Genomic DNA, 25,575 nt, shown 5'->3' with positions numbered 1-25,575 from the left:
AAAATGCTTTAGAGCGATGGAAACAAAACTCCTCAATTTAACGCCACACAACAACTACCCCTCTACTAAGCTAATCGACTTTTTTTTGCACTCTACACATCGACAACAGCCCCACCTCACCGCTCCCATATCTAATTTGCGCATGCCCGTCCTTCTGTGAGTTTAAAGGTTAAGTTGCCACTATTTAATTTACAACCCTCATATTAAGGCTTCTAAAGCAAAGATCTTCTGAGATTTGTGATTTCGAATTTCTTTTACAGGTTTAACTCATCAACAATGGCATCTTTCAGATTCGACCAATATTAAACTTTAGAAAAATTGTAACTGGGATATTATTATTGTGCGACATTGCACCATTTTAGCACCAAAAATACCATGGCACATTATGCGCTCATTAAAGACCCGCATTTCCCAAAGATGCCGAGGTTTAGAATAAGAACATCATCTGTCTATAATGAGCTGTCAAATGTGCGGCCGGTCTTCATTAAGACGTGATGCTGAGAATCCCTTCACTGTAACCGTTCTTCGGACCTATTATATAAATGGGATGAGGGAGACCCCGACGCCCACTGGGAAGCCCATTAAGATCATTGCTTTCATCTTTTTCAAGTCAGAGTGGAAAATGTCTTTTTGGACTTTTTCGTTCCATTGTTCTGTGTTATGGAAGGCTGACAGTATAACGAGGAAAGTGGAATTGGTTTTGATGTGGTAAAGGGTAGGAAGTATGCTGAAAAATGAGGAGCCAACAACATTATTTTTTTTTCTTTCCTTCAACTTTTTAAGAGTCATTTTCTCTGATAATGTGTCACCAAAATCTTCTGAGAAGCTGATTGAATTTTTATTTTATTTATTTTTTTTAAATAAATGTTTGTTCTGCTCTTTCCTCGTTTATTGAGAATTCTGTCGAGGCAATTGATTTCGCCTGAAATTAAATCTTAATAAGTTGTAAATTTAAATTAATTGGTGTTTTGGAATTTATCAATGTTTAATTTAATTTGCTGCAAAAAATACGAAGGTTCATTCGAATTATCATAAAAGCAGAATGATACTATTGTTTCCGGATATAATAACTTAAAAGATAAGTCTGATTTATTAAAGAAGCAGTCATCGTGATATATTTTTTCGTCATCTAAATTAACGATCTAAATTTATTTTTGATTGTTGTGGGTGGATTCTTATTGGTCAGAAAAATCACAGGATTATACGCAGCTGGCACCATGCCACATTTTTGAGTGTCCAGCAATGAGTGCTAATCTGAGAGAAATAGGAGTCTTGCCGTCATTGATAGACCTTTATGACGATAATATCAAGCAAATCGCAGAAGCAGTAATCAAGACGCATGGAAACATTTAATTCGGCTATGTCATAGACACGACAAAAAAAAATTAAAAAAAACAATCACAGGATAAATGTCTCATGACTTTAACTAACAAAGAAGAGTATAACGCTGTCAGTTATTTATTTAAACTCATGTTTGTAAAAATTGCAACACCATGAAGGACTTCGGCGAGTGAGCTGAAATTTTCAGGAAATGCAAAGTAGAGCATAATATGCAAATGATTAGAATTTCTGACCCGTAGCGCATGCGTATGCTGAGCAGCGCCCTCTGAACGGCGGATGGATCCGAATAAATAGATGGCTGTAGCGAGGCGTTTATGGTTATCGGTGGTTATCTGCTAGTGGTAAACGTTAGCTCAGACGTTACTTATGCCTCTTTGACGAAAGAGAGCGAGATTTCAACAACTTACGGAGTTTGAAAGAGGGAGAATCATCGGCCTTTGTGAAACTGGATTGTCTTATCGTGCAGTAGCCGCTCGTGTGCAGCATAACAGAAGCACAGTGATGCGTGTTTGGAAGCAGTGGACGGACGAGTGTCAGACAACTCGGAAATCCGGGACATTAAGGTTAGGTAGGATTTTCGTTAGGTAATTGTCATCGGAGTAAAGTTGCTTTTTGTCAAGTGAACAGTAGAATGTGATATAATTAGTTAATCTAGTGGTGCCATCTAGCGTGAAAGATGTGAAATGCTAGATTTTTGTGTTAAGCAACTCTGTGGTCATATCATTTGTGCCTGAATGAGATTTTCGTATTCCTATTGTTCAGGTTCATTAATTAAGAAATAAAAAACAAGTAGTAGAAGTAGAAACTTCTCATGTGTTGATGGAATGGAGGAAATATTTGGTTTCGACCCCCATTCAGTCGGTAATGAGATAGATAGCCCTCTAGGCTTAAGTATGTACCCAACTGCAGGGAACTAAGGGGCTTTACAAGGTGTTCACCATACACTTATCATCATAAGATTATTACGCTACCAATTAAAGGAAATAAATGTATGCATTCGTAGTCCTTACCGTGTGGCTTAGCTTCAGCTTTCGAAGAACGTGCTTTCGATTCTCATTGACTGTGAGCCTAGTTGATACGGATAATATTTTAGTTGTTAAACCGTGTTCGGTGAAAACAGAAAATGAATGATTTTTCCCCAAGTTAACTGTTTGAATGGATGGTGTTTTCAATAGAAATGTAAACAATAACAATCTCGAGCTCGGCACCTACTCTAGTTCCGGTTAAAAAGTTTGCAGCTGCTTACTACATGTTATTCTGATAGGCGATGTTTTCAAACGGATAATTTTGTTTTCAATAAAAGAAATAAATTAGATAATTTCTGAGCTCAAATCTGCCATATTTCATAAGATATTAATGTTAATATGTAATTCTGGTGAGTTTAAAGTGAAAATTTGTTTTAGTTTTTTAGAGATATATTGTTAAAAAAGTCGACATGGTTGCTAGATTTTGAATAACTCGCTTTTTTGACAGTCTTGATATGGCCTCTTTCCTACTACTGTTTGTTCTTGTTGCAAGCTGTGCACCATCTTACGTTAGTATTCAACACTTTTAGCATTGTAAACACAAGTAATAAGTAATCAAATACATTGTTTGCAAGAATCTCAAAACACAATGATGCGAAATGGCTTTAAAATACAACGGAAACAGTAACCCGGAAATTTAGGCGGTACCGAGCTTGCAGCGTTCCCTAGTGTAGAAAACACCATCCATACCTTATTTTTTATGGTTATTCGACCGTTTTAGTTGAACATAGTAAAATCTAATATATATAATTCTCATACGTGGCTCCCAAATTTTGGCTGTATTTCATTTCCGCCGGTGGCAACGTTTGCTTTGTTTTGTTTACGTTACTATTTCTCTTACACAGCGAATCGACCAATGATTGCCGCTAAAAATGTCACATGCCAAATCTAGTTGAGGTGGCTCAACATAAAACGCTTTTAAAAACGAAAACTGAAATAACCAGATCCCGGCAATCTCATACTATTAAGCTAGGCAGAAGTGAGTAGTCTTTGTCGATAGATCTCTATTTTAGTATTTTGTCGAAAGCGCTTTTTTTCACGAATTTATGTATTACGAATTTATTTAACGACTTTTGATTTATATCACGAATTATACTATAGCACATTTCTAATAGGTTTAACGAATTTCATGTCATTTATTTGAATTCAAATTTATTTTAATGACTTAGTATTTACTAAAAAGATGTAATTTTTTTAAAAAAAGAAGTTTTTATATGGATTTGAATGATTGTTTTGAATTCCTAGAATTTTGTGCATTTGCAATGTACCTAAGTTAGTAGCGAGCGAAGCGAACTTGGTTTGCGAAGCAAACCATATAAGATTGCGTGGCAATTTTCGGGGGTTGGCGTGCAGGGGGCGCAGCGCACTAGTATCAAATAAATTGTTATTTAACTATTTTTTTTTTCGAGAAATTTCTAACCGTGCACTGCTTAATTTTAATTCGGGTCTAATAATGTATTTTAGTCGGTAGTTCTCATTAACTTGATGGTGTTATGCATTAGTATACATAGCTTAAATCTTTTAATGAATCTTTTTTTTTTGTATTCACGAAAGGTGTTAATTAAAAAAAAATCTTGCAGTGTTAAACCAAACGCCAATTTTTAAATAGCTGCAGACTAAAAATTTTAAGATTTTTCCTATGAAGAAAAACTCATGACTCCATCGCCTAAATTCCATCTTCCACCTCCACTAAAAGGTGATAATTAAAAAAGAAATAAATAAATGAACTATCTACTAGATAGAGTAAACCAACCAGTGAAGGAACACTACCCAGTGAATGAATATTTCATATATATTGATTAAAAATAAGAATTTGAAAGTTTTTCTTTAGATTGATTGGTACCAATAGCTTACTGCCAAACTATAGGAAGTCATCTAGCAATGTTTTGGATTACCTGGTCAAACAGACTTCTCTGTAAAAATTTTTGAATTTGTTATTATCTCTGCAACACCTTGTTTCTTCGAAAAAATTATATGGTGAGTGTTTGTATTTATATGTTTTAAGTGGAATTAATTACATGTAAGAATTTTATTTTTCTCACTGTGAAAAAGAGAATTCAAAATAAAGTTATTGAAGTTACGTTTTTTTTTTTTCTCAAGCATCATAGCATAATAAAGTACTGAGATAAGGGGGTGTTTAATCACTGGATCACCAAACGATGAAAAACCAGTGAAGGAGCAAGTGTTCCTTTACTGTTTTTTTTTCTAAGTTAATGAAAATAAGAGATAAACTTTAATTTTCTTGTACCTTTAGTGATGTTCCGCATCAAAAGAATGTTACAAATACGAAAAACAACTTCTAACCAGTGAGGGAACAGGCATGTTCCTTTGCTGGGCATAGATTTCCCAGTGAATGAACAGTATGTGTTAATATGTTGACACTTTAATTTTCAATTCATGATTACAAAAAAAAAAATTACATTTTCCAAGTATTTATATGTTATAATTTCAAGTATAGGCTTGTTTTTAAATATTTGTATGGCTTATAAATTCATAAAGAGCATTAAAAAATAACCAAAATTAAGTGTTCCTTTACTGGGTGTTCCTTCACTGGTATGAGCTGTTCCTTCACTTGGTCTTCTTACTACTTGTTATTTGAACCTCAAAAACTTTAAAACAATATTATGTAAGTTCTCTACAATTTTTTTTTACATAATTTGCAATTAGTAACAAATATGTTGACACTGTCATTTAACTAAAATTACGAATTTTGAAATTAATATGATTTTTTAATAGGCAAGCGAAGCTTAAGTGTTCCTTCACTGGTTAGTTTACCCTATTTTGCAGAAATCAAAATAAAACGTACTGGACGTGTTATTTGGATCGTGTTCCGCACTAGACGTAGTGCAAGTTTTAAGATTTTTGCACTATCTTACATTACTTGGTGAACTTACAGGTGACAATTGTTCTTTATAAATGTTTTCTAAAATTTAATGTAACAACAGGACATATAGTGTTTTACGTAATGTGTATTTTTGGAAAAAGAAATAAAATGATGTATTCGATTTTACTTAGCTGACTTGGAAAAGAAAATAGGTTTTTTAAAGTATTTCAATTGCATTATTGAGGAATTAAAGTATTTAAATCGTTTAAAATCACAGTTATTTCATTCTGTATATCTTTTTCATTGGTAACATTGTTCTAATGTTATTGTTTGTTTTCATGGATAATGTTTGTTTACTAAGAGCATTCATGCATTTTTTTTTATGCATAATTCTTGTTGCATATATTTCATTAAGCAATTTTAGCGTTTTAAAGCACTTGGAATATTTGAATTAAAAAAAATAAAGTCTCTTTGAAATCTATCTATTGCTTAGTAGTTACAAAAATTTCTTATGAAATCAAAGCATACAATTAGGCTTATAGCGTTCTTTTTTTTTTCCAGTGCTTTTGCAAATTTCCGCTTTTTTTCCCGTCTGCTTCCTTTCTTCCACAATCCGTTTCCATCATTCTATGTAATAAAAACCTCTACTTACTCGAATTTCGAACTTAATCCCGCTTCCGGTTTTAATTTTTCCAGGAAAAAAAAGTGGACTGCAAGCAAACGCAAAAAAATACACAAAGTAAGAATAAAAGATAAATGCTAAAACTTTTGAATTAAGAGGAAAAAATATACAAAGACACAAAGAATCTTAAAGTCGTATTTTTCAAAAGAGGTGGATAATGAGATGCATTAAAATAAATGCGAGCTCCAGAAAAAAAAAAGGTATTTAAACGCAAAAAATGGATATCCCGAAACAAAAGGATTACAGCAAAGTTAATTGTGCTTTTAACACGTTTCTCTTGTTTAATTTTTTTTTTCTTCTTTGGAGAGTTTTGATAAAAATAATATAATACCGAACTGAAGAATTAACTGTGAAAACCGCAACCGTAGCTCGGGGATTCTTTTTTCGAAATCACTGATGGTGATTAAGAAATTTGGACGGTAGTAATTGTCTGGCATTGTTTCTGTCGACAACTTTTATGCATGAAAAAGAGAGGAAAAAATATTTTCACAACAGATTAGGAAAAAACCTGAAAAAAAACCGAAATTAAAGGAGTTCTTTGTCTTAAGAAATGTTTGGTTGAGACAGAGAAAGAAATTTTTAACGTGATCAACTAAAGTAAAAATTACCACATTTTACGAACAGCTTTTTATGCTTTTCAAGTTCAAATGAGCTTCAAACAGGTATTGAAAAACGGTTTTTTTTTTATCCGCTTTGGCGATGATAATTTGTTATCTTTTAAGCTGTATTTAGGGTTCACGAATTTAATTAGGCCTTACTTAGTCTAATATAGCTTTTTTTTTCTATGCAAACTTTTTCGAATTATTGAATTTAAACTGGTCTTTAAAGAAAGTATTTGCATAAACTAATTTCAGCGTATCAAATAGAAAAAGAAAGCTAATACAAAGATCACTATCAGGAAAAAAGGCTACAAATTTGAGAAGAAAAAAGATTTTTGTAAATTATTTGAAAGAGCGTAATTTGTTAGGATTTTTCAAAACATCTGTAACTTTAAATTAAACGCTGCACGACACCATTGTTACAAAAGTTTTGAATTATTTTGAAATTGTGTACATGCGATATTCACGCTTATAAGAAGCTTATATTATTAAAAGTGCGGCTATGCAGTCTAAACAGACCACAGTTTCGATTTTTTTACTTTCTTCAACGAAATAAAATATCAGTTAAGAAAATATTTTTAATTCATTTGTTTTTAAAATAATTTAAACGTGCTTACCAAATTAATATTTAAAATTGTTTTTAAATTTATTTGGTGGTGAATAAACTAAAACAATCTAAATCGCCAAATTGACTATTTGTTTAATGTTACTCAAGCACCTTAGTGGATGGTATCCTATATGCTAATACGTATATTTCAGAGACAGTATTTAATCACAGTTGTTTTTTTAATGCCCACCCAGATCATGTTCGTTCCACATCTTTTGTAGTTTCTCACTTAAATTGCTCAATGTTGCTCACAAACATTTTTGTTCCATTTTTTTTCAGCATTAGTGACCTATTATCTGGGGTGTACGGGGGAGACCTTTATTCACATGACCACCTAGATCCCTAAGCCTTGCGCCATGAGATTTCTTTTTGTAAAGTTACGTCAAAGGCACTATTTATAAGCTATCATCGGTGCCTGAAACACTACAAGAACTTAAGAGGACGTTATACCACGGGAAAAAAACAAATTCTGTTTCACCTCCATGACTAATTTAAAGTATAGAAAAAGTGAGTTCAGGCAGAACTTGAGTAAGCCATTAAGTTTCAATTGCTGTAAAAAAATTAAAATATCAAAAAGGGCGAATAAATTATTGGAAGAAAACTTCCCTGCCTAATCCTAACTTATCCTCTCATAAGTTGTTTTCATTTTGATATTTTAAAATTTTCTTTTCAGTATTTGAAACTTCATGCTTTACTTTATGTTCACCTTCCCGTGGTATAGCATATTCTTAAGGAACACATTTTTGCAGTAGAAAGAATCATTGCCCGTGTGGTTAGATTAGAGATGAGCTGTTGGTGTTTAAAAAAGTTGATTTTCCTTTTTCGTATATCATTTATTGTATAAATAGTTTCGATATTATAAATACTGAAAAATCTGGTATTTCATTTGTTTTAACCTTGTATATCATTGCTAGATGGTAACAATATCTTTACTATTTAAATGAATGTTTTGCGTGAAGAAATCAAACCATCCTCCTGTCCTTTTTTCCCTTATAGTGGGAAAGATGAAGCACTCATGTGTGACCTTATCGTTACAGGACAAACATCTAATCTGTAATCAAGTTTGTTCCACGCCTTTTGTAGTTTCTCACTATCAATTGCTCAATGTTGCACAAAAGCATTCTTGTTCAATTTAGTTTTCAGTATCAGTAATCCATAAACACTGTCTGGGGCGTACGGGCGACAATATTTTCCTTTACTCATATGACCACCAAGGTCCCTCGACCTTGCGCCACGTGATTTCTTTTTATAAAGTTACGTCAAAGGCACTATTTATGAACTTGAGAAATTAAAAGAACTTAGCGCATTTTCGCAGCATTAGGAATCAGTGCCAGTGTGGAACGAACTTTATTGCAGATTAGGTGTTTGTCGTGGGGGAAAAAAAATTGATCTCACATCAAACTTTTGTAAATTAAAATTAACATATCATTTGAAAAAAGAAATTGTCACTCATCAAATCTTTTTTGTAAATGAAAAAATGACATATGATGTGTATCATTTATTTTAACATGTTAGTATAGTTTCGAAATTTTAAATATTTAAAATCGGGTTTTAACCTTGTATGTCATTCCTATATGGTAATTTTATCCTTAATATTTAATGTTTTTTTTCTTTCATTTAAGTAAAGAAATCCTGATCTCATTTTTACCCTTATGGTGACAGAGATGAAACTCTCATGTTAACTCTATTGGAAATAATACAAATTAGATTTATATATTCATTTTCCTTTCTTGTGTCTATTGACTAAGGAGAAAGGAAAGTATACTTTTTAAAACTACATACATCAAAAATCTTAGATATTTTTCGCAAAATTTATGTAAATTATACCCTTTTTTTTCTTTTTTTCGTTACAAATGTTTGATGATGATGATAATCATCTAATCTGTAATCAAAATCGTTCCGCATCTTTGGCAGTTTCACACTATCAATAATTCAATGCTGCATTGATCGTGAGTGGTTTAATGCTGCGTTTATGATCATTTTTTTTTTTTTGGCATATGTGGTCCATAAACAGTGTCTCTTGAGCGTGTGTGTGACAGTGATTTACCTTTAATCACTTGACCGCCTAGATCCCTGGACCTTATGTCATGTGATCGTTATTTCTTTTTATGGGGATACGTCAAAGTCTCACCGAAAACGGAGCCTGAAACACTGCAAAAAAAATTTTTGACAAAATTCTCTGTGTCAATTGGTAATAAAAATTCTAAAATATGCTGTCTAAAAAATATTTTCCGATGACGAAAAAAATCATGAATTTACTTTGAAATTTATATGAAAAATAAATCCCTGATAGTATTCTGATATAATTGTTCACAGCCTTGATAAATTGTTTAGAATAACGATTAAATCCTTAGTAGCTTTTAGATTAAGTGACTTGGCAATTCAACTAAGAAATTAAAGAGAATTGAGGGAGGAGAAAGTAAACTTTCTTAAGACTTAAAACTTTTAAGACTCAAAATTTCTTTTCGGTACAGAGCACATGTCGCATCTGTGGATCACCGAATTGCACTTAAGCCGGATATCAAACTTGGCAGTATTTGCAACAGAGAAAAGGAGCCTTTTTTTTTTTCAACTTTATAAAAAGCTTTTTCTTTCCCTCCTTTGACAATGAGAGTTGATGGTTTTAAAAACCACATTGCTTTTAATCGCGGTTATAAAAAGAAATAATTTTCTTACACACCAATGAATTTGGTGTATGTGATTGAATGCTCAAAGAAAAAAGTGCTGGGAGAACTTTTTCGCTTAATTGTGGAAATTTACTTGGCACTATTATTACATGCCACAAAGAAGTAAAAAAGGGATTAAAGGATTACAAAAGAAAAAACGGCAGGAGTACGATATTTAAGAAATTGGAAGGAATTTTTAAGGTTCTTCAGCGTACGAAGAGCAAACTGGCTATAAAAAGTTTAAAAATTCTATTTAAGAATCTTTGTATTTTTAAAAATAAATTGTCTGTAGAAGGTCATTAAAATTTAAATATTCTTAATTTATAATCTTTTTTTTAAAAAGAAACGTGCACCGAAAAGTATACCAACCAAGTTCTTTGGAAATTAACACTAGAAAGACTGAAATACCTATATTGCCCAAAATGACTGCATTGTGAAAGAATAATTAATGTGTAAAGAAATTTGTTTAAAATTAATTTTTAATATTTTTTACATTATTTACAGTCACACAACAAGTTGTTAATAAGTATAAACAGTAGAAAAAATTATATGTTGTACAAAAAGTCACAAAACTCTAAGAAATTATGCCATTATATACATCATTGTTTTTCTAATTGAAATTAAAAAAAACAATCAAAATGACTTTCTTAGGCAATCTAGTGTTAACGAAAAATTAATCGCCAAATCATGAAGTTGCGATGAAACAACAATTTCTGACAATAAATATTAATAAACATAAAATCAACTTAAAATTTAAATTATTTTGATAAATAAAAGTACGAATTCAAAAGCTCATGATCTAGGAATTCGTAATAAAGTTACTCACGTTAATACACTCATGGACAAAAAAATTAGCGCACCAAGAAGGAGTCATCAAAATGAAATGAAATTTTACATACGTAATGACTACTTAGATATAAGTAAATGATTAGAAAATCAAGGAAAAAGGATAATTTATTTCAGAGAAAAAGGCGAAAGAATGGAGGAGTTAATACCCCGTTGGACCCCTTCTAGCGCGAATGCACAATGCGATACGATCGGGCATTGAGGCACACAAATTCTGTATGATGTCTTGAGACATTTCGTTCCATATTTGCTGCAACCTTGCCTCTAGTTCGTTCAAACTCGTGGGATGCCCAACTCGCCGTCCCAAATGATCCCAGATATGCTCGATTGGAGACAAATCTGGGGATCGGGCAGGCCAAGGAAGGGTAGTAACAGTACGGAGACAGTCTTGTGACACCCTTACCGTATGAGGCTGAGCATTGTGTTGTTGAGAAATGGCTTCTGGGGGCCGTTGCATGAGTGGCAACACATGTGGTTGCAGGATTTCATGGACATACCGCTGGGCTGTCATGGTGCCACGGAACAATACTAGGGGTGACCGTGTATTGTAGGCAATGGCACCCCATACCATCACACCAGCTGTGCGGGCGATGTGTCGCTGTACAGCAAAGGCAGGATTGAGGCATTCACAGCTGGGTCTCCACACGCGAACACGATTGTCATCACTGCTGAGATTGAATCTGGATTCGTCGCTAAAGACGACCTGGTTCCATTCCGCTGCAGTCCAGTTTCCTCGTGCACGGCAAAACCCCAAACGGAGGCGTCGATGGGTGGGCGTCATGGGCAGCACACGTAATGAACTCCGCGATACCAACTGTCCTTCAACCAGGCGCCTTCGTATGGTTCGAGAAGACACAGGGGCCTCTAGTGAAGGTGCTACCTGTGCCTGGCGGCCGATGAGACACTTGGCCGTACGCGTGCATTTCTTACGATGTGGCGGTCTTCTCGACAACTGGTCTGTCGAGGGCGTCCTGAACCTGGTCTTCGTGTACATGACATCTCTCGGGTCCGCTGGTCCCAACACCTCCTAACAACACAATCAGAGCGGCCTAACTGACGAGCTACTCGCCTAGCTGACCACCCAGCTTCCATCATCCCGACGATTCTCCCTCTCTCAAACTGCGACAACTGCTCATATTGTCATCGAACACGGCGTAATGGCATGTTTACCTCAGCTTTTCCTTTGTAATTCAGCACACTCAAACAAGCTTTGGTTACCTCTTTTATACTCCACAGAGTACGACGTTCAACGCCCTCTACTGGCTATACGTATTGCGCAATCACGCTGTTTTTTTAATCATTTGCATATCTCCCCGACATGTACCTTCATTGCAAGTTTCGTTACGATCCCGTAATTATTTCTTGGTGTACTAATTTTTTTGTCCATGAGTGTATTTCCAGTCATGGTTTGCTATGCAATTCTTCTCAATACTTCTGTTGTATCATCACCCAATATATACAGTGTGCAAGAAAAAAAAATTAATAAATACGTAACATTCTGAATAACTTTTGATTTGATGATCGGATCTTCACTTTCTAGGACTCAGTCTTAATGGTTTTAGGGGTGCCCTCAAATATGCTAATTAATTAGTGCGAACGACATTTTAAGTTAAGAAATCAGACAGAAAAACGTACTCTCTCTCTAAATAAACAAACCTTTTTTTACGGCTGATCCGGATTCCAGATTCCCGAAATGTAGGGGGTAGCCGCAAACAACATTCTGATCTTCTGGGAAACATTCCCCTGATCAAACTGAGAAACGTTCTCCAGATCAAACTCTTGGTATTATATTTCCCAGATTGCTGCTATATATTTTGAAAGTCTAAAATCCGAACCCGTTCAAAAAAAAGATGTGTTTATTCAGAGAAAGTACGTTTTTATGTCTGATTTCAAAACTTAACTTTTTTTTTGTAAATTTTTAAGCCACATTGATATTGTTCTTTTCACACTTAGAAGCAATAAAGTTGTTATCGATTGGTATAAAAACTGAAACTGTTGATACTCGTGTCCAAAAACAATTGACGTATCCTTCATACGTAATCTTCAAAGTGTGTCACAACTTCTTCAATTGCTTTGGAATTAAAAGGTATTTATTTTATAGCTTGAATTCTAGCGTTTCGAACCCACTCTGTATTTTATTAAAAATCCGTTCCGATATCTTTCTTCGAATTTTGTTACACCGCAAATATTTTCCATCAGCCACAAAATCGATGAATAACTCCAAACCAACAGAACTGAGAACAACTCAAATATGCTGAAAAGACTCGTCAGATCATTAGATTATCGATCACCTTCTTGTAACAAACGTGGAACATTTTTAGAAAAATGGAATAATAAATAAAAGTGGACGCACAATAACCGCAAGCATCTTGATCGATGGAGGTAAAAAGAACGAGAATTTTAAGTGAAGTCCTGCCTCTCTTCATTAGTGTGTAGGAAATATTTTCCCCTTTTTATTTAGTTTAAATGGGTAAATCGATTATTGAACACATAATCAATATTCTTCAGTTTTAAAAATAGGTGGGGGTGGGGAGTTGTTCGGGATACTGTACGTTGTCAGGATAAAGATTTAGTTAGCAAAGAAATATACAATTTTTTTCCATACCATTCCAGCCACAGAATCAGACCTATAGTTTTTCAAGTAAATAACACTGACTTAAAATAATGATAGATTGAAAGACCAAAACTTCAACAATACGTGAATCATTTTCAGGCAATTCAAGCAAATAAAAGAGTTTTGTGCGGAGATTAAGTTAAATGCTGAGATAGAGTCGGTAGTTGAAATGTTCGACTCCGGATTTTTCTGAAAGACTAAAACTTAAACAATAAGTGTAATTTTTAAGCGAGTGAAAGAGCTTTGTGTGGAGACTAAGTTAAATGCTGAGATAGAGTCGGTAGTTGAAATGTTCGACTCCGGATTTTTCTGGGAGACTTACACTTGAACAATAAGTGTCATTTTCAAGCAGGCGAAGGAGTTTTGTGTGGAGAGTGTTGAATGCACTGCTATGGGGTCTGCAGTTGAAATGTTCGAAATCGGATATTTCTGTGAAGCTAGCTGTTTCACCAAATCCTTGGAGAAAAATTAAATATTGTTGCTAGATAAACGTTATTTTCAAATTATATACAATTCTATTTTTTTATGTACGATTGTAATTAAAATTATTCCTTCTGAAATTACATTTTATGCTGTAACAATACTGGCCTTGCGATAAGTTAAATTAATAAATGAAGTAGATCTAAGTAAGTTTGTAATTTAAGTAAAAGCTCTGTAATATTCATTCGAGAAATATTTTTGTTCACTTAATAATAAGTATTTGTCTAAATAATTTTCATAAGATTAAGAAATATTTTAAAATCTTTAAGACCTAACTTTTTTTTTTTAACCGGAGTTAGAATCGGAACAAATTTTTTCGACTCTGACTCCAGCTGTCTTCGATAACTCCTTGATCAAAAAGCTTTTAAAAACACTTAAATTTAGGAATTTACAGATACGTCATAACAAATTGTATATTTTGAACATAATTCTTTTTCGGAGAACGCTCTCTCTTAACTGCTACTTATGTTTCGATATATTATAAAAGTTTTTTTTTAATTCCCTAGTTTGTCTGTTAACAAGTTTTTCCATTCAGCTCTTCAATTACTTAAGCAAATAAGGTTTTGGAGGATTGGTTAAATACCATAAATCTCTCATTCATATAGATTGCGCCTTAGGTATTCAATTATTGTGAATATTCTTCCTTAAGTTTCTCTTGAAAAGTTGGCAACCGTTTCCAAATTTTCGTTCAATGTCGCCATTTGTGCCACTAATTCCCAAGAGCCAAGTGGAAGAGAACCGCGAAAATTTATTGTCTACCCTCCTCTCACTTGTGATGCGGTCTTGTCCGGTTTCCTAGGCAACCTAAATCCTTATTTTACTCCGGATTTCTTTTCGCTTTTTGACCGCTTTTCTGCACATTTCCAGACACAGTGCATCAAGTCAAACCTTTCAGATAATCGGTCTCTAATAGTTTTAAATTTTGCATTGATACTGCTTAAATTTTTTTTCGTGACATCTTATTTCTGCCGTATATCTTTCTGGTGCTCTTATATACACCACAATAAATGAAAAACTTGCTACATCTAAGAAAGTATCGGTGGTTAGTATTTGTTTTTAGTTCTGGCTTTTAGCAAACCATTCTCAGTTTCTAAGTTTAGAAAAAGTTATGTTTGAATATCTAAAACTATTAAGTGGCAACATTTGACAGAATTGTTTTGTTAACTTCTGACATATTACATATTCAGTTTATTCATCATTTTCTTCTTTTTTTTTCCAACTTTTTTTTGAAATTTATGTATAATTATAAAGAAAACACAAAGCAAAGCAAGGTTTGTTTGTAAAAGTGTGCTAGATTTTTTTCGACCTATAACACTTATGTAGCTTGCTTTGTTTTTAAGTAACTTTACCAAGCATGCATATTATCTGTAATAAGAGATTATTTCAGATGAATCACATCCCAACAATCCAGAGTAATAGTTTTTTTTTTTTTTTTTTTTTTTAATCCAAAGTTTTGAGTATTGCTATTGCCTGAATTCTTTTCTCATTCATTTTTTTTAAAATTACTTTATTACACATTTCATTTGTTAGGAGCAAAATCGAAGTTATCCAATTAAGGATTAAGGGGTCATGAAAGTTAATCTACACAATTTTGAGAAAAATGCCATGATTGTGCCAATGTGGTTAGAATGGCACTTCGGCTGCCTTCTCTTCTCAAGCAAGCTGCAACTAATCGATCTGATTGGGTAGGCTCCAAGCCACCCCTTGGTATAAAATTCTAGCTCTACACTTTGGTAACTGGTGCTATAATCACTGTGCCATCATAGACCGATTTCATTTATTAGATTATTATTGATAGTAAATTTTTTGCAAATACGCATAAGTGACCTAAAATTGTCAGTCATGCTTGAAATTTGTCAGAATCTCACCTAGTTCACTAACATATAAAAAAAAAACTATTTTAGTTTGTAATTCGTGTCAGATCGTAAAAAAGTTTAGAATATGGCAGCTTTAATGCTGGGCTAGCTTTACAACTGTTTACTTCAGCCCAGAATCCTTTAGCTATTCAATTCAATTTTCCGAAAATGCCTTTGTGGCCATTCAATTTTCCAAACGATACTGTTTCTCAAGATAGGCACATCATAACTAAAAACTGAAATTCTTAGAGAATTTATACAGTCTTGCAACATATAGGCTGTATATTTTAATGCTCCCTAATGAAAGTATAAAGTAGTGAAAATTTTCATCTTACTTGATCCTTAAACCATTCCAAACTTCTTAAATACCTATACATGTATAGTTTAGTGTATCCTTCTGTAAGATATCACCTGACTAAGCTATATATCAATCAAAATAGTTAAATGCAGTTTTATAAATACAATTTAAGCAACTTATTTTCTCAGAGATTTTTCTTTCCCCTCCTTTTTAAGGAATGTCATGTAGTTAGTCATTTTTCAAGGTTATGATCATTCTCTTCTAAGATGACGCGTACCATTCTTCAACTGAGTTATGGAAACGCATCAAAATGTGAGAAGGTGTGGTTCTGCTCCCATTTCCGCTTTACTTTATTTTATTTCCGCATTCCCCAATCCATGGGGGACGAAGGGATTTTGAGGTTTTCCTTCATTTCCGGAGATCTTTATCCCGTCCTGATGGGATCCAGAAGAGACGACGTCCCGCTGCGGTTTGCTCTTTTTTCCTTTTCCCTCCTTTTTTCTCTCTCTGTCCGTCTTCTTGTACCCTGATCGCTAAATTTACGAATACGGAGGAAACGTTAGGGATTTCCTCCCTTTATCTTACACTGCATCGAAAGGTTTCCGGAGCCTTGGGGAGGGAAAAGGAGCATAAAAAAGGGAAAAACTTTTTTTTTCTGGAGATTTGGAGCAAAAGAGTTCGGATTCTTTTTGAAACATTGTAAGATAGTCTAAATTGCATTTTATTTTCCTTAACGGTTGCTAGTGATTTTTACTTATAAGACATTAAATAGTAAATGCGAACATTCGTTAGTAAAGCAATACGGAAAATTGTACTTCAAATACAATTGTCATTTGAAATAATAAATTTTTGAGTTATTCAATTAACTAAAATTCTGTAGCAGCCGTCCGGACTGTGTACGGGTCAAGGAACTGACCTTGTATTAGAAAGGTTCTATGTTCGAATCCCGGACAAGACTTGGATGTTCTTTCATTCTCTGTACTATCTGTCCTTACTATGGGAGCAACCTTGGCCCACCTAATATGGTGCTTCTGAAAGAGTGGCTTTCAAATCTGCCCTAATATGCCTGAATTGACGAATGTCTACCCAGGTGGGTATTAGATAAAAAAAAATCTGCAGGATTTATGTTAGCCTTTATTTTCGTATAATTTAATTAATATTAAGGCATTCAAAAGATTATTATTTATTGATACTAATTTAAAGTAAGAACTTAGCTGAATCATTGTTTCAGCTTGAGTCTTTACAAACCTAAACTATACGCAGGGTGCGTAGCGTTTGTAAAAAGTACTTAAAGGTGCTTTTTTGGGGATTTCGTTTTTAAAAACTTTTAAAGGTGCTTTTTTCAGCTGGCGTTTTTAAAAAGTGCTTTTTTCCGAATAACTTTTTTTCTTTCCTTCAGTGATATCTGGTGGATCCCATGCATTTCACGAAAAATGGGGAGTTTGCTACGTAATCATTGACGCGGACTTCATGTCGTACCCATGTTATGACTTGCGCATGCGCACATTTGAAACCGAAACCCGAGTGCTCCAATTCGGATAGAGAATATCAGATCCTTATGAAATGTTTTTCTTTTTAATTTAATTTATTTTTGTTCTTGTTTATTTTATTTTACTTCTAACACTTTTTTTGACGTAGGGGATAGGGGTACTTTTATTCTGAGTTCAGGGTCAAGTTGAATTCACTCGGTGATGCGGGAAGGTACTGATTGTTTTGATTTACGCCCGTTTCTTTTTTGTTTTTTTTTTTAACGCTAAAACTGTTTATAAGAAGTTTTTGTTTTTCAATAATATCATTGATTGAATATGAATTTTTTGAGTGCTTGAAAATTTTTGTAAAGTGCTTGAAAAGTTTTTAAAAAGTGCTTATTTTTGATTCGAAGATTTGGCTATACACCCTGTATACGGTAAGCTTATTTTATTTTTGGTAAATCTTTTTGTTATTTATTAATGAGATGGATCATTGTGTGATAATTTATGACCCAAAAAGTAGTATCACATATTGATGTGGCTATTGGAGCAATAGCTAAGTGGTGAAAGATTCTTAGTTATAAGATACTCTCAAAGTGACTCAAGACGAGTTTTGATCCACTTTGGCTGCTGATAAATGCCAGATAAAGTCTCGGTGTAATGAATAATTCAATCAAGATGGTAGCGTTATTAATGTTTAATTGGATTGAGTTTGAGGAATTCAGAAACTAGAGAGAATCAGATAAATATTTGTCTTAGTTTTCTAATCATTCATGTCTACTTCTATCTGAGTTGGGCTTCAGATTCCATGCCGAAAGATTGCAATATGCGTACTAGTTTATGTGATCAGCAAAGATTGATAGATTCTAAAATTCTTAATTGCCCTTTACCATCTGAAAAGTGGGGAGGAACCACACCAACACTATAACAGTACGATAAATATTGAATTAGGTAATAAAATAATTAGTTACGGAGAATATGATCAGAAGTGCAAAGTGCACTCGAGTCAAAAAGTTAAGTGAACAGACACACTTTTACGGATAACTCAAGAAATAGTGTACTAAATCTAATTAAATTACATACAAAAACGAAAGAAATTATATTATCGAATGGAATTATATGCGATGGTACCTACTCAAAATCACGAGTTAATAGGCATTTCTTTAAGATAATCTAAAATGATGTCTCGAAATTGCACTTGTAGAGGATTTAATGCGAGAATCGACCCTCTCTCCTCTGACGGCAATACAGGTCACACCACGAACTCCTATGCTGTTAATGAGGTTCGCAAATGCTTTAAAACATCAAATCTAAAGTCTTGCAACAGTAAATCATACTTCTCCATTGACGCAATTTTTCTCCCAGGAAGTTTGCTTGAGGGGGTAAATAAAAGCATTCCTGCATCATCCTGTTGCAGACCAAGGGATCATGGAGCTTAAGGTTCTACAATTTCGTGACCAACGGCAAAATTGTGGCAATGGGTCGGCATTGTGCGCAAGGCGTTTTTACTTCTCAGATAAGCTAATACCCATCAGTCAGAAGCTGGGTAGCCGCTTCTGAGGATTGAACTGTAGTTCCTCACAATGAAACATCAGTGCTTTTAATCACTGAGTAATCGCGGCTCGTGAGAGTGGGTAGTTAACTTCGAATTCTCTCCCAAGGGCATCCCAGTCATGTTGGATGGGACATAGGTCTGAGGATCTGATTGCCGCCTCAATCCTTCGATAATATATTTGACTTCAAAGTATTCCTCGACCAGACCAGTACCACGTGGATGTGTGTTGTCATCCATAAAAATGAAGCATAACCAACGAACTCTGAGAAATCTTACATCGAAATTGAGATTTCATTCCTACATCTCAGAAAAATCTGAGGGTACCTTCTTGATGTAGTCATACTTGCCTGCATAGCGGCACTACATCATGCCGATTCACTCCATAACACCTCGTTTTACATAGTTTCCCACTTTCATCATGCTTCGGTTCCCTGGCTCTCTCCATTAGTGAACCTGTCGAGAATCATTCAGCAGACGCACGCATCAGTGAAGAAAACATAAGTCCTCTGTCCTATGTTGATGATACTGATATAATGTTGATGTTGTGAATTTCCCTTGTTGATTGGTCTTGATAATGGGCGTCTATATTGGACGCATGAAACATGTGATTTTTCTACCTTAATTTTTGAAGCTAATGAAATGTCTCAAGTACGTTTCTCCTCTTCAGTTTGGAATTGTTCATTTCATGATTTTGAATTCGTGCCATTAATTTTTATTATCATCGTTTGAAATATTTTGGTGTATTTCCTACAAAGTTTTAATAAAATTTTGATGTATTGATTGAATGTAATGTTTGTTCCATAACTTTTGAGCATGAGTGAATAAATAATACGAGGAAAATCGAGCTTACAATCTTCCTTGGATGAATTGTAAGTGCCTTCTCTATAAAAAATGGTTTATCTCCATTTTTTAAGGGCATTAAATTTGTATTCTTTGGGATGCGATTAAAAGAAATTAGGAATTGTATCGATTTACTTTTGTAAACAAATAATTTTATGTGTTATATTTTAGACAGTTTTAATGAAGAAAAATTCCTTCAATTTAGTTTGTTTAAAGTAGATTAAAATGGATTGAAACTTATTCGAAAGAAATATGTTTTAGCTTATAAAGTTTTTTTTTTCCTTTAACAACTGAAACAAAAGATTTCCAATGTATTTTTTTAAAATTAAAATGCAATTTTAAAAGATATAAGTAATTTTAACAAAATTCTAAATTGTTAATGATGGAAAGAGGTAATAATTATTTGTTATTTATCTAGAGCCAATTAATATTTTTGAAAAGATTATCAGATGGATAGTCTGAAAATAAACATGCAAGGTTCTCTAATATTATCAGCTATAGTCCACAGCATGTCCTATTTTCTCTTTTCTCTAAAATTGATTTCACACTTTCTTCCAAACAAAATGCAGTTTACGTTTTTTCTCACCTCTCTATTTTAAATTAATTTACTTATTTGGTGTCAAAACTTTGGTCCTGATATGTTTGTTAAATTCAGATAGTAATAGAATTAATTATTTTTAAATTCAAGTTTGATTTTTATAAATTTATTATTTTATGTTATTGTGTGTATAGATAATATTATTAAAATATTTTTTTTAATAACATTATTTCATTTATTACAAAGAAAATCTATACTGAATAATGCAAGAAAAAGTGTATTTTTCTTATTTATTTATTTATTTATTTTGTATATTAAAAATATACGTCTTTTTAATTATGATTATATGTCTTTTTGATTAAGAATTCTTAGAAATCATCGTCTCTTAAGGAAAATTTTAATTTCTTTTGGTAAATTATCCTGAATTTTTTAACTGTCTAATATACCAGAAAACTTTTTTTTTGCTTTTTTTTTAAATCCGTATGGAATCTACCCTTAATTTTTTTTTTTTATTTATCCCTGATAAGATTCCTAATTAATAACATCGAAAGCAAACTCCTGATTACTAGTTTTTTTTTTTTTTAGAACATCAAAAATTAATGTTTTATCATCCTTATTATTGTTAACATTTAGTATTTCTCTTTCCCCAACCGTTAATAATGTGTGTAAAATGCTGACATTTCAATTCTCATGTTAACTGCAAGTCTTTCTCCTTGAATTTTAACTTTTGGATAAATTATTGCAGTGTGTCATTTTGCTGATTATGGTAACTGCTGCCATCTGTCGCAATTATTAAACAGTTAAGACTGACCCTAACTATTCTACTTCTGAATTCGAATTCCGGAATTTATTAATTTTTTTCTTTTATTATTATTGTTCTAACTCTATTAAAACGTGTTTATATTCTTTTTTAAACAAACTCCAATAATATCCAAATAATATAAAGAAACGGTAATTTCTAGTTTTGAGTTCAGCTTTTTTATGCTTTTTATGGTGCATTTGTAATACTTTATATAAAATAAATTTTACATTTTAACACTTAAAGAAGTTCCTTTTACTAAGCAATTTTGTTTCAAAAATTTAAATGTCAATTTTAAAAAAGAAAAAATAATCCTGGAAAATTGTAAAACAGTTTGATTTTACACAAATGTAATAAACATCTAAAATAGTCCCCTATACAGTATAAGAAAGTTTTAAAGAGAGTTTTCTGTATATATTTATTAGCTGCTGGTCTTAACGAACAAATGATTTAATAAATTGATTTGTATTTCCCATTCATTTAACTTTCAGAGCATTATTACAACTTAGGTAAAAAATTTGGATCAAAGGATTTATTTCTTAGTAACAATTACAATTATATTATTTATAATCTTACACTATTTCTTATAGTTATGCAAAGTAAAGCTTACGTAAACACAATAATTTTTTAATTTTACAATAACACAATAATTTGTAACACTAGTTAGTTTTTAACTTATAACTAAGTAAAATTTTTCTATTTTTCATAATGTGTACATGTTTAAAACTTTTTTTAACCAATCCAGATTTCAAATTAATTATTTCGAAAAATATGATTCTAATTTTTTTTTTTTTTTTTTGTCGTTAAATGTTTAAACTGTAACTGTCTAAAACTCTATAATTAAATTTATCTAAAAATGATACAATTTTATAATTCATGGATATTTTGCTTCGACAAATACATATCTGTTAAAAAAATTTCATAATAAAAATTGTAAATAAAGTTTTATTGTAGTCATTGATAGGATTTTGATACGATAGCCCTTTGGTTAAATACCTGGTCTCACTATGCTACTGAATATTATACAAATCTATTCTAATTGCATAGATTTCATTTTTTTTTTTTTTTATTTATTTATTTTTTTTTTTATAGTTTTGTTGTCTGATTAAAGTATAAATCCACAAAAGTTTGGTTTTATCTTCAACGAATTTTATCATATTCAAGCTATCAATGTTCTCGGCTAAACTAATGGAGTAAGATATTTTGCTAAGAAATCTATACTTTTCTTTCCTCCAAATGTGATTTTCAGTAGAGAAAAATTTGAATAGCTTATCATTTTATTCTTATTTCTTTATAACCGGCGTTGAACAGCTGACCCAATTTTGAGTTTACATTTATTTATGTACAACTCTGTAAGCTTGTAATTTTGAACCTAACCCAGAAGACAAGGGAACTCCTGGATGAAGCATTGGGCAAACTGACCATCGTGAAGGACTTTATTGGTGGAACTAACTCGCATTTGCATTACACGAAGAGAAAAATAATTACGAAAAACTTCCAAAATTCATCCGACGGTGAGGGTATTCTGACTTATGGTCTGTCTACCACTTAGGATATATTATGTCAGCTCTGTGGTCGATACGAGCCTGGAACAGAATTCGTATCAACCAATCACGCTGGAAATCGAACCTGGGTCACCTAATTGTGAAGCGAAGGCTCTGTCTCCTGAGCCAACGCGTCTCTGAATAACTTATTGTTTTATTTTATAACCGGTGTTTTCGACCAAATTCTTAGTTTACGACTATCAATGTTCAAATCCGTTAGCTTGTAATTTTGGACCGGAAGATTAAAGAACTCTTTGATTAAATATTAGGTAAAAACGCCTTCGTGGAGGACTTTTTTAATGGAACTAACCCGCATTTGCTTTACCTGGAGAGGAGAACCTTCCAAATTTCGACGACCAGACGATTCTAACCTATGATCTGTTTTACGTAACCTAGGATGTTTTACGTCAGCACTGTATCGTGGCGAGCCTGGAGCAGAATTCATATCAACTAGTCACAGCTGGCATTTGAACCTGCGGCACCTCGTTGGGAGGCGAACGCTCTATCTCCGAGACTTTGAATATATTTGGATAATGACTTTATTTATGGTTCAAAAGCGTTTGAAATATTTGTTATATAGTTTGTCTAAGCTAAGAACTCCTCCCGCCACAAATTCTGAAGCCGTCTGGTGCTATGGAAACAAGAATGGCGCATTTTAGGGAGGGTAGTTTCACTCTAGGACTAACACAATAGACCGAAGAGATTCCAAAACAATGACCCAGCACCCCTACTTGAAATAGTCATATCTCGTTACCATGGTCCCTGCCACGGGTCCAGACTAATGTCTGGAAGAGTTCTTATTTTAGACAAACTATACTACTCATGAGAAGAGGATTCGATGCAGCTTTTTTTTTTTTTTTTTAACAGTAAATGCTTACCCGGACGACATTTTGGACTGCTTGCAATTATCCCACAATGACTTAAATAGAGATCCTCTAATCAGGGCCGGATTAACCTATAGGCACACTAGGCACGTGCCTAGGGCCTACGAAATTCAGGGGCCTACGAAAAACTTGGGAGAAAAAAAATTGTTAACAAAAATAATTTAGTTTTAAAAACAATAAGTGTATTTTGCACAAAATTATGAAGATACAAATAAAAATATAATATTTTTCGGTAATAAATTATTTTGCAGAATCTTATGATATAATATATTACTTTTTTGGATTCAACGAAATCTTGTATTATGCTGTCGAATTCCAAACCACGCAAAATGTCGTATTCAATAGACATAAGGGCGAGCGATGCCAAACGATCTTGATTCATTGTTGAACGCAAATAATTTTTTATCAATTTTAATCTGGAGAAAGATCTTTCTCCTTCTGCATTTGATCCAGGAATCGACAAATATATTCTTAATGCAATGTGAACGTTAGGAAAAGTATTCACAAGTTTATCTTTAACATAGTTATCGATCGAACTAATCATAATGGTATTATCGAGATCAACTGCAATATCGGCAGTATGTCGGTATTGCAGATAAAGTTCGATAAACAGATTTGTAAATTAAAATCCATATTAATAAAAATGTTTAAAAAAAATATGCAAGAAAATTTTAGCATATATTTTGAAAAGAGGGAAGGAGTGGGGGAAGGAAGGGAGAGCCCAAAAACGGCTATGCCTAGGGCCCACGAAAGGTATAATCCGGCTCTGTGCCTAGGGCCTACGAAAGGTATAATCCGGCTCTGCCTCTAATGATTTTTGACTTTTTAGAAGTATATAATGTCATGGAACTAGTCTAACTATCACTAGACATAGAATATGTGACAACAAGCAACACGCGTTTTAAATGCATGAAGTTTACCTCAATGATACTTTGTTCATTTGAATTTATTTTTTATTGTTTGAACAAACACATTGTTTGTTTCGTTAGAACGTGTGTCTGTGTGCTTATCTTACACTAACCTTTGTTTCAGGCATTCTTTCGGAGATTGTAAGAAGCCTCTTTGGGAAACTGTTCTTTACGTAGAGAAAATTCTACGCCAGCAAATGAATCTTTTGGTAATTTATATTTTTTTTATTTGATAGAAAATTTCTGGTTTTGGTCACATGTTGCATGGATTATCAATAATCATTTAAATATCAATAGTTACTTTGACATAATACGCGTGATATACAGTCTAAAACAAAACTGCCTAATAGTGACCAAAAACCTATAATTTTGAAAATATCTAAAGCTGTTGCAACTTAAAATGTGCAATAAATGTGCACTTATTGTAATTAAAAATCATCGTTTTTGCTGATATTTACCTTCAAGTATTAGTTCAATATGAATTGAAATCCCACAATTCTCTATCTTTGTAAGATTATGTTGACAAGTTTTAAAATATATAAGTATGAAAAAAGTATATTGCATAAACTCAAATAATATCTTTAAAATTAAAACAAAACCAGGCAAGCAGCTATTTTTTTTTTAAATATATGTATCAAAGACAAAATTTTCTGTTAAATTACAGTATCATATTTTTTTTTTCACTGTTAGTTTTAGTTTTTGCCATTTTCTTAACACTTAAAACTACTCTATATTACTTAATTTTGGATGACTCAAGACATAAAAGATAAAACGATGGATTTTTTTAATAAATAAATTTTAATGACTTAGATTCACATTTCATAACAGTTTAATTAGTAACAGTTTATTTTGCGTTGTAGTTTGTTGCAAAATTTTTCCATTCTTTAAATGAAACTTCACCAAATCTAGCTGTGGACAGACGAGTTAGGGGAAATTAACAGAAAACTATTTAAAAGCCCTTTTTTCTCTCTATCTATTATTTTAGGTGTTCTTAACAGATGATTTATTATAGAGCATTCATGTTGTTGCATTATTGCACTGTATCTTTCAAAGTGACTTAGCTTTCTAAGATAGGGAGCAAAAATAGACCTTGAAAAATTCTATCTTCTTCTGTATAAAAAATTTAAAGCGATAAAAATTATGCGTTTAGTAATTGGGAATGTGTAATTTAATGCTGTGTATTTGGTTATAAGACTTAGT

General features: G+C 32.8%; 1 protein-coding gene across 2 annotated transcripts in view; it reads left to right on the top strand.

Annotated features, from left to right (window-relative positions):
• LOC107449411 (transcription initiation protein SPT3 homolog) overlaps positions 1-25,575 on the top strand; it is an 80,146-nt gene that overhangs the window by 42,774 nt on the left and 11,797 nt on the right. For both annotated transcript variants that reach the window (XM_043055304.2, XM_043055303.2), the window contains exon 3: positions 24,500-24,584. In XM_043055304.2, coding sequence (XP_042911238.1) covers positions 24,500-24,584 — 85 coding nt within the window. The remainder of the gene's footprint in view (positions 1-24,499; positions 24,585-25,575) is intronic.

This window comes from Parasteatoda tepidariorum, chromosome 4 (assembly GCF_043381705.1).
Source record: "Parasteatoda tepidariorum isolate YZ-2023 chromosome 4, CAS_Ptep_4.0, whole genome shotgun sequence".
NCBI classification, from domain to species: Eukaryota; Metazoa; Arthropoda; class Arachnida; order Araneae; family Theridiidae; genus Parasteatoda; species Parasteatoda tepidariorum.
This window is presented reverse-complemented; position numbering and strand designations above follow the sequence as displayed.